The 17,524-nt window shown below is 48.8% G+C and overlaps 1 protein-coding gene across 1 annotated transcript; it reads left to right on the top strand.

Moving 5' to 3' along the window:
* The first annotated feature begins 266 nt into the window (after window positions 1-266).
* Window positions 267-16,609, top strand: LOC137929624 (FMRFamide receptor-like). The gene is made up of 2 exons (XM_068772663.1): window positions 267-591; window positions 15,212-16,609. The coding sequence occupies exon 2, from the start codon at window positions 15,258-15,260 to the stop codon at window positions 16,518-16,520; it is 1,263 nt and encodes a 420-aa protein (XP_068628764.1). The 5' UTR covers window positions 267-591; window positions 15,212-15,257; the 3' UTR covers window positions 16,521-16,609.
* The last annotated feature ends 915 nt before the right edge of the window (window positions 16,610-17,524 follow it).

Here is a 17,524-nt window from a genome sequence, read left to right as displayed (position 1 = left end):
TTTTTTTTTATTTTAACCGCACGCGATGTTTTATATCTCGTCTGAGATGAGGTTTGGCAATCATAGCTTACTCTCGACCTTGCGTCAAGGTTACGCGGTCACACGTGTGCGCGACACATCCATTGGTACGGCGGGGAAGAGGGGAGTTGCCATATTTAAAAATAAGAACCGGTGAAAACAATGTCAGCTGCGTTCGTACCGAAAGCGTCTCCGGCGGCTTGCTGCTGCAGTCGCTGTGCGGAAAACAAGCAGTCGCTTAAGAGAACCTCTTGCGGGTGCTGCGGGAGGGAGGTGAGTGCGGGCGGAGGGCGGGCGGCGCCGCGCGCGGGCCGCCCCACGCGCGCCAGTGCAGAGCGTAGCGCCGGGCGGGAGCCGCGCGCCGACTCGCGCTCCCTGCCGACAAACTTTCGTGCGGCGACGTGCGCGCCAACTGTGTGTGTGTCCCTGTGCTACTGTGCCACTGTGTTCCCGTGTGCTGCTGTGCTGCTGTGCTGCTGTGTACGCGGCGCGCTGTCTGAGCGCTCGCGAGTGAGCTGTGCACGCGCCGGACGCGTATATCGGCGCCACAGCCGCTTCTCCTCAAAGCCCAAGGTTTGATGCCTGTACTTCATAGATTTTTTAAGCATTTTGATATACAAACATAATTTACAAACATATAATATTATCCTCTAAATTTTATACAAACGGTTTTAATATTTAGTCATAAATGTCACCATCGGCAAGATCAATGCGTCTACAAATGTTAAAACTCATTCGCGCTCAAACTTGGTGAACTGCTTTATGTTCGGCCTCCGACGAGTTTATCCGCCCGGAACGACAATCGCTGCCAACTTTTTAGGCGAAAGTTTTAAATTTACGGCAATCATTTGGTTTGGTGTCTAGTAAAAAATATTGTTTATCCTGCGGCCTGTTTAACTACTAACGCCCGAAGATAATCGCTTGTTGAAAAGTCCTGTGCGTGCAGCGGCAGAGTGCCGCCTCCCGGCAACTCTGCGGAATAGAACAAGGAGCTGTTCTCTGAACTGATGTGCTTCTGTCAGACGTGCAATGATCGTGCTTCTGCGGTTGTGCGCTGTGTCGCAAGCTGTGCGATTCAGATCTGAGAACATTTACATTTTGTTATCGGGGTCTCCTTGGACACATGTAATGGTTTTTTTTTAATAATCGCCACAATAGCGAATTTCTATACTAGAAACGTTGCTAATACGCAGCTATGTTATTGTCCAACTGGGTGCAGCGGTTGCCATTACGTACTAGCGATCACAAGTCGCGGCGTCGGGTCCCGGTAGGCACGTGCCTTCATTAGATAACGTCACTACTCGCGGACTTGGAGATAAACACCGCGAGGAGACAGTCGCACCGCAGCGTTGAGATAACAATAAATGATGTGATTAATGTAAGTTTAGGCGCGCAGTAAACAACGTCCGACACAGGCTCTGTCCGCCGGCGTTGCGCGGACAGCGGCTGTTGCAGCGTCAACAAAACGACACCGAGCTCACTCCGGCTAAGCGGCTCCGTGAGAAAGCACTTTACATCGCGCGTTTGTTACGTTAAAGCTGTTCAGTGACAGTGGAATGCGAAATAAACGAGTTCATATTATTCATCTTTGACAAAAGTTGGATACTACACTGCTTGATTTTTTCATGTATTAGCTGCACAATTATGTTGTCGTTGTTTACGTTATAAAAATGCAATTTAATTTTGCAGAAATGTACGTATATCTAAAATTTGTGCCCTACATATTTTCTATCTTTACGGCAGAGCTTGAATACGGTTACAGTAAAAGTATTCGACTCTTGAGGATTTCCACAAATGGAGGCATTTTGCGATGTCTCCATATGAACGGAACTGCTGATCAGCAGGCCATGTGCCATCGAACGGGGCAACGAATAATCTGACTATGCAATATCTGGCTAGGACTTCCTGTTTGAGACACGCGTATATTTGAATGGGTCTGGCAACATGGGGCCGAGCGTTATCGTGTAATAGCAACGAGCATCAAATGTATACATAGACAAACAAATGAACAGGCAACAGGCTTCGCGTAATGTGTAAAAGGCCGAGCCGAGAAATCAAAGCATGTCCGGGCAGCGCCATCACATTTTTCTTTGGGCTGTCATAGTGAATCTATTATTCATCTCCCATCATCGATGCCGAAACGACCGCGGCACGTTGTTTCACTTAGAGCAGCGATTTCGTAAACTTTTAACTTTTAATGCGTTTTTTGCAAATGACGATATGTGGCACACGCTTTCACAAAACTAAAAGTATATGACGCCGCAATAATGTCGGTAACGTGTCAGAACGGTTTGTTTGCTACAGTTGTGAGCTTTCATGAGGTTTTAGACAAGAAGAACATTGAATCGACTAACAACTTGTTACGGAGTCTTCCATAGACGAACAGCGAGAATCAGTTGCACACGAACGGGGCGCGCCTGAAGCAATACTATACGCTTAGTTATAAAAACATGAAAATATATTGAAAAGTAGTCCATGAGCATTTATCCTCCAAGAAACTCAATTATTGTAACGCCTAGCCTCCAGGCGTCGCGTTTGCCTCAAAACAAAATTTTAAAACTATCGCGGTGACCGAGTTATCTGAGTTTTGTTTAAATTACTTAAAATTATTTCTTATATTTATATAGATACGGTCATTTTTATTCAAATTCTCTCAATAAAATTCAAAATGTTGGCTACCTTTTTAACCCTTATTAACAACTATTAAACATTCCCGTTTTGTGATGCAGGCAAAAAGTTTTTAAATAAATAAATGTGTGATTCTATTCTTTTTCAAAATACGTAGAGGTGCTGCAACGTTGGGTGTACCGGATGTACACGAGAGTAACCTTTGGACTTTGTTGTAGCGACTCGAATAAGTTTGTTGTGCGATCACCGCAACGACACGTAGGCACACAGAGCCGACACTCGCGGGTACCGGCGGCGCCACCTCTTACTGCGCCTTCTAAACAAACGTATATACGGAGTCCTCGCTGCAGCGCGCTCGGGCCGCGAGCTTTAGTCGCCCGTGCGTCGCGGGCCTAATGTGATTGTAAACTACTCGCGCGGGAGGAACAAACCGATTACGCAAAGTGACGCCCCCTCCGTCCCCACCTGCTCATTAATCGCGGAGATGGTGTCATCAGGACGAGCTTGCTAATCGCCGCGTCGTCGGAGCTCGTCTCCTCGTAGTGCGCTGCCATTTGCTTCACCCGCCGGCTCAAATACATATCGCACTATGCGTACCTGGCGGGAGCAACACTTTGTTGAGGGAGAGTACCATCCACCCCTGCCTTTAATTAAATGAAGTCGCCAGTAGTGCGTTATCTACTGTTAGTCAACGCCGGCCGCTGTCTCTTTTTCTATGCTACACTCGGAGCCGGGAGCTTCGGCTGCTTCGTTTGCTTGAATTTACCGCTACGCCACGACCCGGGGAATGTAATTGATTATTCGATACACTTAACGAGCTGTGCTCGCCCAAGCTTCACAAAGGTAACGAGGCACTCGGATGTATTATGCTCCCTTACTGACTTGAAATAATGCATTATTTATTCGTACATTCACTTTATTTTCCGTTTGGATCATCTATAATGATCAATTGTACGTAAAGTCTCTACTGCCGTAGGAGAGCCCAATGTGCGGGAAACTAAAATTAAATTCAACTTCTTGATGACGACATCTGTCCGTTAGCATTTTGATCGCCGCGAAAAAAGTTCGAATCATTACTTTTTTATTTTACGCGGAAGGAGAGCTGTTGCTAATGAGCCGTACCTCAGCGCGGATCGCACAAAGCTCGCGCGCTCGTGACTTCGCTTTAAGCGCTCATAAAGCGATCCTAGACGACACAAGCTCGTAATTCCTGAAACGGACGAACTTCGCGACTTCTGACGTTTACATGCTAGACCACTTTGAGTGAGTTGCAGTGAATAGGTAGTGTCTGTTCATTCATCAGTGTTCAACGCGACGAGTACCAGGACGAAGGCCTGGAAGACATGTTGTTGTGGTCCATGGCAGGAATAGGTCTCCCCCGCGGCTACACACGCACAAGCTTCGGAATTTTCCCCGGGGCAGGGTCGCCACCGCGCGCATTGTTGTCGGAGATAAAAATGTTTACGAGCGGCGCGAGGTTTTTATGAAGCACGTTCAAAGTTCACGGCCCTCGTCACCGGCACCGCTCCAGCGGCGCCGCGCTCTTGTAGAATGAAACGTCGTCAAAGACATACATTTTCGTATGTGCCCGACGATCTTTCTCTCATATCTCGTAACAATATACAAACTTTCGACTCAGTACAAATTTCAAGTCGGACGTATGAAGTGCCCCGGGTTCTTTACAACCGGTCCGTACTGCGCGCCGTGAAATGAAACATTCATGTATTGTGACGATCGCACGGCGCGCGAGGCTCCGCCCGCTAGGCGGCGGCGTGTCGACGCGTGTCAAGCGCGAGTCTTTGTTTCGAGAACACTTTTCCCGTCGAGAGCACAAGTTAATCTATCAGCCTGTCCGCCGTGCGCTACGCGGTGAGGAGCGCAGCGCTCTTTGTTGCTCGGGAAGTAATTCGCGCCCGTAGTCGCGTAGCGTATGTGGTACAGGTGAAATTCTAAAATGGATTCGCAAACACGTCGCTCGTGGAGGTCTCGCTTGGTGTCTCTGTGAACTCTTGGCTAAACTCTTCTTCACGCGGTGTCGCAAATGCGGCCTGTTGGCTTCGTCCCTGACGGTTCCAGACGCGGCCAGACACGCGCCTAGACACCGCGAGTGACAGACATTAATTTCTGACATAAAAATATTATAGCGCCTTTGGGAACATTGGATATTGCGTCATAAAATTCATATTATATGGCTACAGCAATAAATTGGACGAGGGGTGAAACGCGACCGACCCCTAGCCGCCCGGCCCCGGCGCAGGGGACTAACGCGTTCAAGAGACGATTCTGATTTGCAACTTGAATGTGACGTTTCCATGCGTTTGCAGCTTGAAAGCAGTCAGGTGAGAACAGAGAGGCGAGACATTTGTGACACTTTCGCACCGAAACAAAATTTTCCAATAAAATAGTGCCCCGGGGTCCATCCGATGAACTTTAAAATTTAACAAGGAAGCATCACCGACGAACTTTGTCCGTGCGAAAGAGTTCCTGTTTCGGATAATGTTCGCGGCACAGGCGCGTGGTTTCGGGCCCATTCAAACCTGTGAACATGATAGTACTTTAGCAAAAAATAGTTAGTTAATAGAAAAGTAACTTTATTTTTATTTTTACAGTTCATAGAAAGGATTATAGATATATACATATATGATTATTACTTTGGTGAGAGCTAAGCTTCAGAGCTAACAGCGGCGGCAGAACGTTTTCAGTTAATCGATGTTCCCTTGGCTTGGTTTCTGTTGAAGTTGATGCTGTTAGCCCGGGGACTTATACAGCTTCCTCGGGACTTAGTTCCCGGAGCGGAAGAGTACATGAAGTTAAAATGTTCTGTGGTCTGCATTTTAGAGTGTGTACAATTTGTATTTTAAGTTTAGGGAGACAAGCATGCATTATGCAGAACATAACGAGAGAGTAAAAAAATATACGGTTACGTGTCAGCTTACGGCTTCAAATAGAATATCACTTGTATTCGAAGTACGTGTTCATCAGAACGCTGGCTTTACAAACAGCAATGCTCAGTGCGTAAGTGCGCGACCACTAGACCGCTCCTCTGCGGACACGCTGGGAGGGTCCACGCCACCAACTGCGCTACACTTCGACACCCGATAACGTGCCAACTAGCACTTCGTTCTTCGTCAGAAGAAAAACTCCCGGCCTTTCTCGAGACCTGTCCGTAGACCCGTCGGCTCCGACCAGCTCGTTCCTAAAATCCGTCTCTCGTTGCCGGCTGTCTCCTTTGTGTCGGATATATGATGGGTCGTCACAATACTATAAGTTATTAACGGAAATTTTTTTGAAAATGATTGGAAATGGTTTTTTGGCACAAAACAAAACAAAATGAGAACCAAACACTTGGACAACGCTGCGCCGCAGTATTTACGTTCTGATAATTTTGCTAATGCGAAGTTTATACTTTGATAATGAATTACTGAAAACATCAATTTCCGATTACGCGGCGGCGAGTCCATCACACCCGTTCGCTACTTTGGCTTCCGGCGAGTGATCACCTAGATTGGTGGGACCGTTGGTCAGCTTGGCTGGATTCAACAGATCACTGTTGGACGCACGGACCACAAAAACTTTTTATCTTACATCCTTTGCATCTTCGGTATATCCGCCTGCAACTGGGTGTTTTTTGCAAGCAATCATTCATAGACACGGAGCCGAAACCACTTTACTTCGTTCTTATTCACAAAAATAGTTCTATGTCACAAAAATAGCATATGATCCTGTACCCGGTAAATTATGACAATAGTTATAGAAGGAAAGCATTCTGGAGAGATACAAATGGGATTTGCCCATTAATAGTAAGAAGCTTCACCGGATTTAAGATGGAGGCACGCTGGAGGTGCTTAGCCGAAACTTCTTTGCAGGCATGAGGACTATCTCAGTCTCAAAATGGGCTGTTCTGCGATACGCGTTGACCATTCTGGGTTGAGTGAACCCGATAAGAACGAGCTCCATCCGAGTGCTACAATCGGATTACGAGCGTGCGTTAATGATTGGCGGCCGCCGCTGGTCTATTTCCGTAGTGTCCGCGCGCATTGTCGCGCCGCGTTGCGCAACCCGCTGCTTGGCGCCGCTCCAACCTGTGCGATGCACGTTTGGTTTCTCTCCTCGCCCGGCGGATGCAAGCACGACCACATCCCGGTCAGGAGCACCCACCATCCTGCCTGACACTTCCTCCTTACGCGCCCCTTCTCCCGGTCCAAACCCCCAGGCAGCTCGACGCACAGCTAGCATAGAACATTTTATTTCAGCCCTTTTAACGATATTTTCCAGGTGCTTGAGAAATGCATTTATTTTAAATGTCTCGTTCGCCGGAGCGGAGACGCGCGGCGGCAAATTGATTTGACCGCATATCGTTTCGCAGCTTCGTTGCCCCGCGTGGTTACTTGTTAGTGACTCTAGTAGAGGGAATTTTTCATTCGGACTGCGCGCGTGTTCGTCTGGCGCCGGTCGTGCACCGACGTGGAAAACGACGTGTCCGCGTGGGGCCGGCGCCGCGCGGTCTCGTCGAGCCGCCTCGGCACAGTTCACAGAACGCAGTACAAAGCAGAGACCGCCGAAATCAGGGTCATTTAATTTGGATTGCAGAATTAATGAAGTCGCTAACGGGTGCATTGTTTACGTCGCTCGACGTGTGTAACTGTAAAAATGTCGTCGACGTCATTAACACTGCGAATCAAAACAAACGTTGAAGTCGACACGAGTGTCCGTGAACAGTGTCGGCAGTGTCGCAACGTCTACACGCGACTGAAGAACGTCACGCTAGCCGAGTGCATTCCACTAGGTAGCGGGAGGCCGCTCTGGGACGAACATCTTTGTATATAAGAGCATAGTCTGCAGTCAACAGCAAGTGTTAGACCGCTCGAGTAATATCACGGCCGGATCTACTCTCACTACAACCTGACACTATCAAGCTCTTGTGGCAAAAATAGTAGCCGTGCGGCACCACGGCAGGGCGGGCGTGATGAATGTTGACTTCTTGAATTAAGCGGATACGAGGAAACACGAAGGAACTTTTCCTTTGTTGGGACGTCACAAAAATAAATTTGTTTCCCACGAGAGTTTGTTTGTAACTCCCACAGGCAGGCCGGCAGGAGAGCGGGGCCATCACTCTCACAGCTCGCCAGGGCTCGGCAACGGGCCGCAGCTCGCTCTGTGCGTGCAGTTCTTAGTACGCTTGCTCGGTGTCTCAGAGAATTATAGAAGGTTCTGAAACTGTGCCAACGGCTGGGCGACCATCAACGAGCGCCCGTTCTGTAGAACCGTTTAGGTTACCATACTGACTTATATCCCCCTTCTAGTTTTATTTCAAACGACCTCATCATTTGCGCTATCTGGCGTGTACGAATATGCAGATAGAGCCATCGTCTATCAAATGAGCCGTCGAGTGCGCACTGCGATAATGAACTCACTTCGATAGGGCACGCGTCACGCGCGCGGATCCGCGATATTTGTTTGCTCGCTTGTTATATTCATTCGGCCGCGACGAGCTGTCCGTCCCGCGACCCGCGCGCGCGCGCCTCCTACTTTTCTATTTCTATCAAATCATTTTAGCGAATGTCTTTTGTGATCTCAGCGCGGCTGTTCTCCGAATTGTGTTTCATAAAGACTAAAATACACGCGACGCGACGTGTCGCCGTGCAGCGCGGCGCGCGTTATTATCGCGCCGCGCGAGTCACCGCACGGACCGCGCCGGCCGCGGAGCATGTCGCCTCTGCCGGCAGCAGCTGCAGCGTGACGTGGCCACGCTCGCTGTGGAAACAATGTAAATCTTGCGTAGCGATATGAAGCGTAAATAATCTGTCGCCCGGCCGTGTGGATATGTCCTTGATGAAGATTTTGGTCGTTTCTCGTTGCTTGTCAATACAAAATCGCATGAATGGTACAAGACGCTGGTTAGGGAGCATACATTATTACGGAGGAGCGCACCCATGCACTTCGCAAGTGCCTCACGGCAGCCGTCGTCGCCGGCTGCCGTGCCCCGGGTGCCGGCACGGGACGCGCGGCGCGGGGGCCTCGTGCGTACATTAGCGCGTGATCGATGGCGGCGCGGCGCTATTACTGTCGCGTGTGATAAATCATCGAACCCGTTCGGGATCCGCGAGGAGTGCGGGGGCAGGGCGCCCAATTTACTCGCCGTCCTTCCGGGCACCAAATATTTTCGTTGTCGATGTTCAGCCGGAGATCACGGCCGGCGCCTAAAGCAGAGAGCGCTTCCATACCCGGTGAAGGAGGAAGACACGTACAAGTGCACTACTGAACTACAAATTGGTGTTTATCTGGAATTGTTTGTAGTACTTACTGTACGTCGCTTACGGAGCCTTTGCTGCCTTGTGATGTAACATTAAGTATTTAAATGTATATGATAATGATCGATGAAGCTGTCATCGTTACGAAAATATCATCCGAGTATAGCCGAGTTTCCTTGAAGTAACGACCATCCTTTTACTTCTTCATTTACACACGCGCCCGCTAAGACTCTGACATTATACTATTTCATTTTTTGTCTGTAGTCGTTTGCTGTTGCTAGAGCAGCCGTGGTCATGGAGCGCGTTGCATGGCCTTTCTCATAAATACTCCCCAGGCATTTTGCACGCACATTTAGAGACATTTACTTGTGGGTTCTCACTCAATCCATCCATCATAAAACTAGGTGACTTCTAATTTTGAGTTATTCTCTCCACCCTGGTGAAAAAAGCGGTCCGTATTGTCGTTGTGGCAAGGTCTACATATAAGTAGGTGTCGAGGTCTTGCGAGCGCATACGGAGCCATTCACATCGCGATCATAAAACGCGTAACGACGCGTGCCGAGTACTCGCACACTCGCGCTGCAGATTTTTCTATTCGACTGCGAAAATACGTAATCTCAGCATTAAAGAGAAAAGGAATTCTATTGAAGAATTATTGACCGATCTCTTCCCGAGTCCTGTTTTTTAGTCGTTTTCCGAGCGCGGCTACCTGCGGGCTACCTCACACGAACATGTATTGTACGGCAGCCGCACCGCACCGCAGCGCAGTGTCGGGAGAGTGTTTAAAACGTTTAAGTCCAAAATTAGGCGTTATTGATGTCTTTGGTCGTTATTTTCTTCTTTATTAAGGTAACATCATCCAGACCAGACCTCCGGCGCGACGACCAAGACCCGTCGATAGCATTGCACGGACGCCTCCGTTCCGTGAACTCGTTTCCGATGAAGCTGTAAAAGCCGCAAGGCTGACGGCAAAAACTTCACATGAGACAATAGACGACAATAGACAGCCAAAGTATTAATAATGTCGACGTTCGTCTGCGCCCGACCACTCCGACGGACTCTGTGTACCGCGCAAAACATCGCGAGGCGCGGAGTTTGGAAACTGTTTGGTTAGAACGAGTGCCCGCACGATCGCAAGCCAACGGCGATGTCGAACAAGCCCGAAACACAGCTTCCATTTTCTACTAATTTTGTTCCAAAACTAAATGCACTTATGCATGAGGCTTTAGTGCGTGTAGAAGGAATTGCACAGCAGACACATGCAACGCCGGCTGCTTGCGATTCTCCAAAGTAATGAATGTGCAGATCAGAGAACTGATCCTACCGGGGCACGCGCGGATTATCGCCTGTGAGTGGAAGCTAAGGTCCAAATGAAAATGCCTCCGGTTTTTTGGACTTTGAAATTCCGGCGTTACCGTTCCGTACCGCCGTCCCCATTCTTACCTTATTTGACAACAGTTGATACTGCGTCGCAACGATCAGAGTAACAAATACACAAAGGATGGTAAGAGCGGTGAACTTTATTACTTAACTTTTGCAATGCATGGCGGGAACATAATAAATCGGGTCCAAAGCCAACGCCCTGAGGAACCCGTTGTGGATGCCGGGAGGTGCTTTATATTTCCACGGCCGGCAACAGACGATGATGCTTTAGATCTGGTGGATAGACGACTATTACTCTCACCATCAATAAGTTTTGTAGATGCGACAGATTACCGATAAAATTGAATGAGCGCAGAAAACTTTCGCCCGCGTACATTCAATAAAGGCGTGAAATTTCAAGTGCAGCGAATCGACTTGCTAGCAGCACTCTAAATAAATGCGTGTGCACTTTCATTAAAATGCGTTGCCCGCTCGACGCAACTCGCAAGCGCGCCGGTCGAGAGCATCTCGTGTTCGTGAGTTTGGGCCGAAGGACAAGCGCGTGCAAACTTTTTCAGGTGCGCCCAATTTTATTTCCCCACTCGAACGATCCACTTCCCGACGATAAATAAGCTTTCGAGTATTTATCTCCGTTTGTTTGTACAGATAGCGCGCGCGCGGCGCTGAGCGGACAGGTCACGTGCGCCGGGCGGGTGTGTGCGTTATCGGGCGCATAGCTCGGCAGCGTCCCGCGAGACCGCCCGCCGGTCATGTGTGGGCTCACCGGGGTTGGGAGTTGCGAGCTCTGTCGCCGGACAACACTCCGATACACTTCTGAATATAACCGAACTCTTCGGTAAACGTTATGGAGGCTGCTGTCCGCCTCCGGCGCGCGCTACGTTTCGTTCATTGAACTGGCCACTTCAAATATAAATAAAAATGGAACTCTTTACCAATGTTTTCACCTACACTACGACATTTTTTCATTTACTTGCACAAATTTCTTGTTTTTTTTGTTGCAATCTCATTCAGCAACAAAGTTACAAGAACGATCTTTACTAGAAGGTTACCTCAAATTTAAACCGAAACTCAAAATCGCCATCGCATTGATTGCTGTTGTGAAGTTGTATTGAAATTCAACGGTGGTGCCTCAAATGCTGACATTGTAACAGGTAACGAAACGGATTTATTGTTATTTAAACCAAGGTACAATGTTCATCTCGGGTGTTTCCTATAGAAGAGTTGTCTAGAAAGGTTGAGAGAGAAAGAAGCGTCAGAAAAAGATGATCGCCTCATTCTTTGGTAGGTCAGGCTATTACAAAACTATAATACAGTTATAGCACTGTGGTACTATCATTTATTTATGTTATTTTTAAAAAAAAGTTTGGTAGCAACGTTCACACAGTAGAGCCCTTCATCAAGACAACGCGTCAACGCACTCGGCATATACCCTAAATTAAAAGAAATTCTTCAGAATTATGGTTCAGAGATGCTGACGAAATTAGATCTGGCATCTGGTTGTGTTCGGAAACGCCGTGGTGGGTGAGCCTTAAAAAAAGAGGCCCACAACTTTTCAGAACGACCTTAGAAGATTCAATGATGCATCGATTGTCAGGGAGACTACTTTAAAGAACAATAAATCAAGTAGATATTGGTTTGAATTTATGTGTCCTTAAGGCTTTTTATGTGACCTTTTGTATGCGATTTGTTTAATTAGCTTTCATACAAAGCAGATAGGAACAATCAATGGTCGAAATTTACCAGCGATGACGGTGAGGCTTGCGTCAGCTGCGGAGAGTAACGTAAGATCATCGCCTCGTGGTGCCTCGTGGTACCTCGTGGTGCGTGCTGGGCAGCTGCGGCCGCTGATTGGCGGGGATTACTGTCGGAAGGGCGACCTTTCCGGTATTATTCCTTCAGCGTCGTACACGGTGGGGAGGTCAGGTCAGAATCCGTGTCGACGCCATGAGTTATTCCTTCTTCCGCCGTCGACAGGACGGGTTGGGAATCTGCGAGTTTCTGAGTAACACACGTTGCCTGGACGCACGGCTCGAGAGCCGGCAACTGATTGGCCAGCAAGTGATAGAAGTTTTTCATTTTAACAAAATTATCCAATATAAGCAGTAAAAACTACGCGGGGTTTCTAATAATTTGCACGTCTATAACAAGGTCTTTAAATCACCTTTAAAATGGCCATCGGTATTCAAGAAACTCTGCGATAGTAGAGAATATATTGCTCGCTGTCTGAGCGTTTCTGAAAAATATCTTCGTCGCTCGCGTCGGAGTTCCCAGTTGCGTCCGCAAATACACCGCCGCCTTCCCAGCGCGGCGACCGCTCGCCGTGACGTCACAGGTGCGATCTGGCTGTCTGGTAGCGGATTTGTGTTTTCAAGCTTAAATAAAGAATGTAATTGATGAAATGTAATTTGACACGTAGTTTTAATGAAAGCATCGAACAATGGAATATAAACAGATTTAATTTTTTAAAAGTATATCATCTAAATGTCTTCCGTCAATTTGCTTTGTTGTTCATAACGGAACTTTGTGTTTTACTCTACACGCTGCAGTAAACTTACTTCTATAATGAACTGATTTTTCGACGTATATTTTCATTTAAATTCATAATATTCCCCCTATTCGAGACATCCGTCGGCACGGTTGCAACAAAAACGATGGCTTTGCGGGTTGCAGATAGATGCCATTTCTTAATTTAAAACCATCGTAGATACCGTAATGGAGGCCGAAGCAGACAATATCGCGACTGCCGCGTCCATCGCTCACCTATTGAGCGGCGGAGCGCTATGGATGGCGGCGCGGAGGGAGATGTATCGCGCTGCGCTGATTGATGCGAAACGATTGCGGGCAGACGCGCGCCTTGATGAATTCAATTTCTGTTCAATGGCTGTGATTGATTCCTAATAATCGAATGGATCGACGCGCGCTGGCCGACATCTTACCGGGCCGGCTGGCAGCACCGCTGTGCCGAACTGATACCTCCTGTGAGACAGACGGCTTCGCCCCATGCGCTTGCTGTCTTTAAGTTTCAATTAATAAGTAATAGGCATTCTCAGCATACCTACTGTTTTTAACCGAAGCTAACTCTGCCCGTTCAATACTAATTTCCAGCCCAGCTTTCTCAGCCTAACTTCGATGTTGGAATGTTCCATTTTTTTTCAAAGTATTTTCCATTTTTAGTCAAACACAGTCACGCGTGTGAACGTCAAGAGAAGAATGCTGGGAGAGCAGCATTTGACGGATTAGAATAAATTGAGCTGTGCGTATATCGACACCCCTCGGCTTTAAAACGAAGAGATTCAAATGTGTCCTAATCTGATAATAGTCTCTACAATCCGATGGTTTTTGTGATCACTTTAACTAATAATCTGTATGCAACAGTTGAACAATTTATTCTCAGGCAATATTATCTTTTAATTTTTTTAGGCTAAAATAAAAAAAATGTACTACTTTTTTGGTAAACAATTTAATCTAAATCTCTTCCGTGTTTGTTTAGGGTCGTAATAATGAAGTTTTTCTCTTTGGAAAAGTGCACAAATTGCCTACATTGGAACTGCTGTCCAAAATGGTCCAGTTTCTGCGACTCCTTGCGTGCGCTCAGCTCGGTGTGTTTATTTAGTTACCGATCGTCCGTTTCAGTTGCGCTTAATCTTGTTTGACCTCGGATTTGCACAAAGGAATCCGCGAATATGTGGTTTCGGATTTCGAAGCAAATTTATGGAAGCAGATCGATCAAACGTTAGTAAATGGTGGCGCGGGGGTGGCGATTTAGTTACATAGGAGACGTGCTTTCGTAACATTGAACAGAATAAAGCCATAATTTCTAGAAGCTAACACGCTTTGCTTTTTTTAATTGAAGGTGGGTTGTGTTAGCTTTTACGTTTGTTGCAAAAGCTAACAAGGAATCTAAAATCTCCGCGTGAAATTTAAAAAAAAAATCTTCTGAATTCTGATGTGGCTTTACTGGAATGATTTCCGGCACAGTTGCTCTTAGCACGGACGCCAAGGCTCAACTCACAGGATTCGGACTGCGGCTGCTGCCCGAGTGCATATAACTTAGCCACAGAGTAAAGCAGCGCTGCACCAGCAGGCGGCAAGCAGCAGGCGACAAGCAGCAGGCGGCTAATTGCGGCGCGCTGGTGACCCCGAGCTTTGCGCAGCCCGGCCTCGGCAAGGCTGTTTAGATGCGGGCGTACAGTTTGGTTGCATTAGCTCCAGCGATACGTTGGAGGTGCGGTAGCATCGGGCAGGAATGAATTCAAAATTATATTGCACACACGACAGCAGGCCTCGCGTTTTAGCGTTGTAATTGAAATCATAATTGATATTGACGTCTCGGTGCGGACGGAGCACAGTGATTTCTCTCTCGTTACCACCCTGAACAAAATTATCCTACATAGGTATAATGATGAGTAACCTCTTTGAGTCTTCCGGTAAAAGTTCGGTTTTCCGAACCTTAACAATCTCTGTGTAGTCATTTCTATACATTCCTAGCCTTCATTGACGGTGAGAGAGAAAAAAACTAACGCAGCATATTGATCGCTCCATTGGAAGCGTTTTCTGGGTTGTACTAGTACTTTAGGGCTTGCCGATGTATAACCTATGTACTACCATACCAGTGATTCAATTTTGGTAAAGAATCGCTACATTCGCTTTCAGCTCAGTCACTGCCAGATGGTGATCATGCCCATCAAACACCGATATTCGCCATTTGGCACTGATCGCGTAGCGTATCCCATTAACCTTTACATAATTCTATCGGGTGAGAGTCTAGGTGTCATTAATGGTCCAATGAAAGGCAAGAATGTCTCCTATGGTAAAGAGACAGAAGTGTGCAGAAAAATTATTCTTTATTGTTTCGTAGGCTTCCTTGCATCCCATTCTTCTTTTTCTGCTTCCGTGTAAGAATGAGGAACTGATGCTCTATCCGTGTGCAGATGCGGCGGGCGGCGCGGAGCAGGCGCGGGCGCTGACTGCAGCGCCATGAACGGCACGGCGCTGCAGTGCGAGACGGACGCGGGCGTGCCCGCCTCCGACAAGCTGTTCCGCTTCGTGGTGCACGGTGTGCTGTTGAATGGCATCGGCGCGGCTGGGCTGCTGGGCAACGCACTGGCCGTGCTGGTGCTGTCGCGGCCGCAGATGCGCTCGTCTGTCAACTGCCTACTGGTGGGGCTGGCGGCGTGCGATACGCTGCTCATCCTCACCTCGGTGCTGCTGTTCGGACTGTCGGCCGTGTTCCCGTACACGGGCGCGATGCGTCACTACTACTACCGCGTGTGTCCGCTGCTCACGCCCTACGCCTACCCACTGGCCAACGCTGCGCAGACCATGTCGGTCTACCTCACGCTCGTTGTCACGCTGGAGCGCTGGGTGGCCGTGTGCCATCCCTTCCGTGCCAAGGCGCTGTGCACCTCGTCGCGAGCGCGCTGGTACGTGCTCGGCACGGCCGCCTTCGCGCTCGCCTACAACGCGCCCAAGTTCTTCGAAGCGGAAGTGGTCGCTGTGGGCGACCCCGACGGCGAGCTCATTTACTGCGTACAGGCTGACCTGAGCTTCCGCACGGAGCGCTACGTGGTAGTGTACATCCACTGGATGTATCTGCTGGTGATGTACGCGGTGCCGTTTTCGGCGCTGGCCGCGCTCAACGCGTGCATCGTGCGGCAGGTGCGGCGCGCACAGGCCGAGCGCGCGCGTCTCTCGCGCGTGCAGCGACGAGAGCTCGGCCTGGCCACCATGCTGCTGGTCGTCGTATTGGTCTTCTTCCTCTGCAACATTCTGCCTCTCGTCACCAACGCTTTCGAAGTGTTTCTCGGCGACGAGTTCGACAATCTCGATCCGCTGGTAAAGACGAGTAACCTCCTGGTGACCATCAACAGCAGCGTGAACTTCGTGATCTACGTGATCTTCGGGGAGAAGTTCAAGCGTGTGTTCCTGAAGCTGTTCTGCGCGCGGCGGGCGCGGGCGGCGCGGAGCGCGCGCGACTCGCCCGAGCACACGCGCGACGACTCGCTGGGCTCGTGCCCCGAGCGCGTGTCGCTGCGCCTGGCGCGCAACGGCACGCTGCGCCGCTCGCGCGCGCGCCGCTCCTCGCCCGCGCCCGCTCCAGCCGTGTACTACCCCGCGCCGCCGCCCACCACGCTGCTCACGGAGCTGACGGAGGCGCCCGGCTCGCCGCCCGCCGCCGCACCTGCTGCCCCGGCGGCCGGCGCGCGCTGGCTGCTCTCCTTCCGGCACCGCTTCAGCTGAGCCGGCCCCGCGTCGCTGCTCCCCGCCATGACTTTGTAAAGTGGCAGTTACGTGCTGGTGGTACTTAGTAAACAATTGTTTGTATATATTAGGAGAATACAGATCCAGGCGTGCGCGCCGACTTATCGTTATTAAATAACTTTGGAAGTTGTCAGTTGTTTTATTGATGCCTTCGAGTGACAATTTATTGACATATATCAATCTTCACGCCGGCGGCCTTCTCAGCAGTGCCCTAGAACATCTCAGTCCGGTTGTCAGACTTTGGGAAATCCTTTACTTGATCAAAAACAAAAAATTCTTTCTAGAACATAAGATGGATTACGCCGCTTACTGAAGTCAAGATGAATCTATCACCTGTTCGAGTAATAAACTCCTCATACCTGAGGAAACCAGTCGAGAGCATCTTCTCGGGACGAAACATTTACATATTTAAGGAACATTGCTGTGGTCATGGAAGCGAGCATTCCCAGGGTGTGCTATCTTCAATGAAATTTTTAAAAATTATTTTTTTAATTAAGCAGATATCTGGCGTCGTTTTACAAAAACTAGTGTACTTTGCCCATAGAAATTACAAGATTTACTAACTTAATAAAGTCGTTTTAGGTACAAAAAAATGTCTTGCTTATAGTATTTACATTGATTACCACATTCCTCGAGAAAATCAGAGTTGCTTTTTGGACATTCAATACATTTTTTAACACATATTGCGAGAAGCAATAGCTTTTTTCTTCCTTTGGAGGCGAAGAAAGCAATCGTTCTTCCCGGAGCTGCGTCCGCGTGGACGGCGCGCCAGCGGGACCACGAGTGCGAGCATGAGCATTCCGTGGCCCCGGCGAGCAGCGACGAGGGAAGTGTCTTGTGGGGGCTTGGGCGGTGCAGGTCCAACATAACCTGTTCTTATTTCTGCAAGAGTGCCTACGTAAAGGTGAACGCGAAGGAGGCCAGGGTCCTTCTCCGGACAATGGACATAAACTCCTGCGGATGGCTCGCGGGCGCATTGGAAT

The sequence above is a fragment of the Battus philenor genome, unplaced genomic scaffold (genome assembly GCF_028537555.1).
Source record: "Battus philenor isolate CCGP_79_NKW_IND1 unplaced genomic scaffold, ilBatPhil1.0.hap1 SCAF_5, whole genome shotgun sequence".
Taxonomy (NCBI): domain Eukaryota; kingdom Metazoa; phylum Arthropoda; class Insecta; order Lepidoptera; family Papilionidae; genus Battus; species Battus philenor.
Note: the sequence above shows the minus strand (reverse complement) of the source record. Positions and strands in the feature narration are given on the sequence as shown.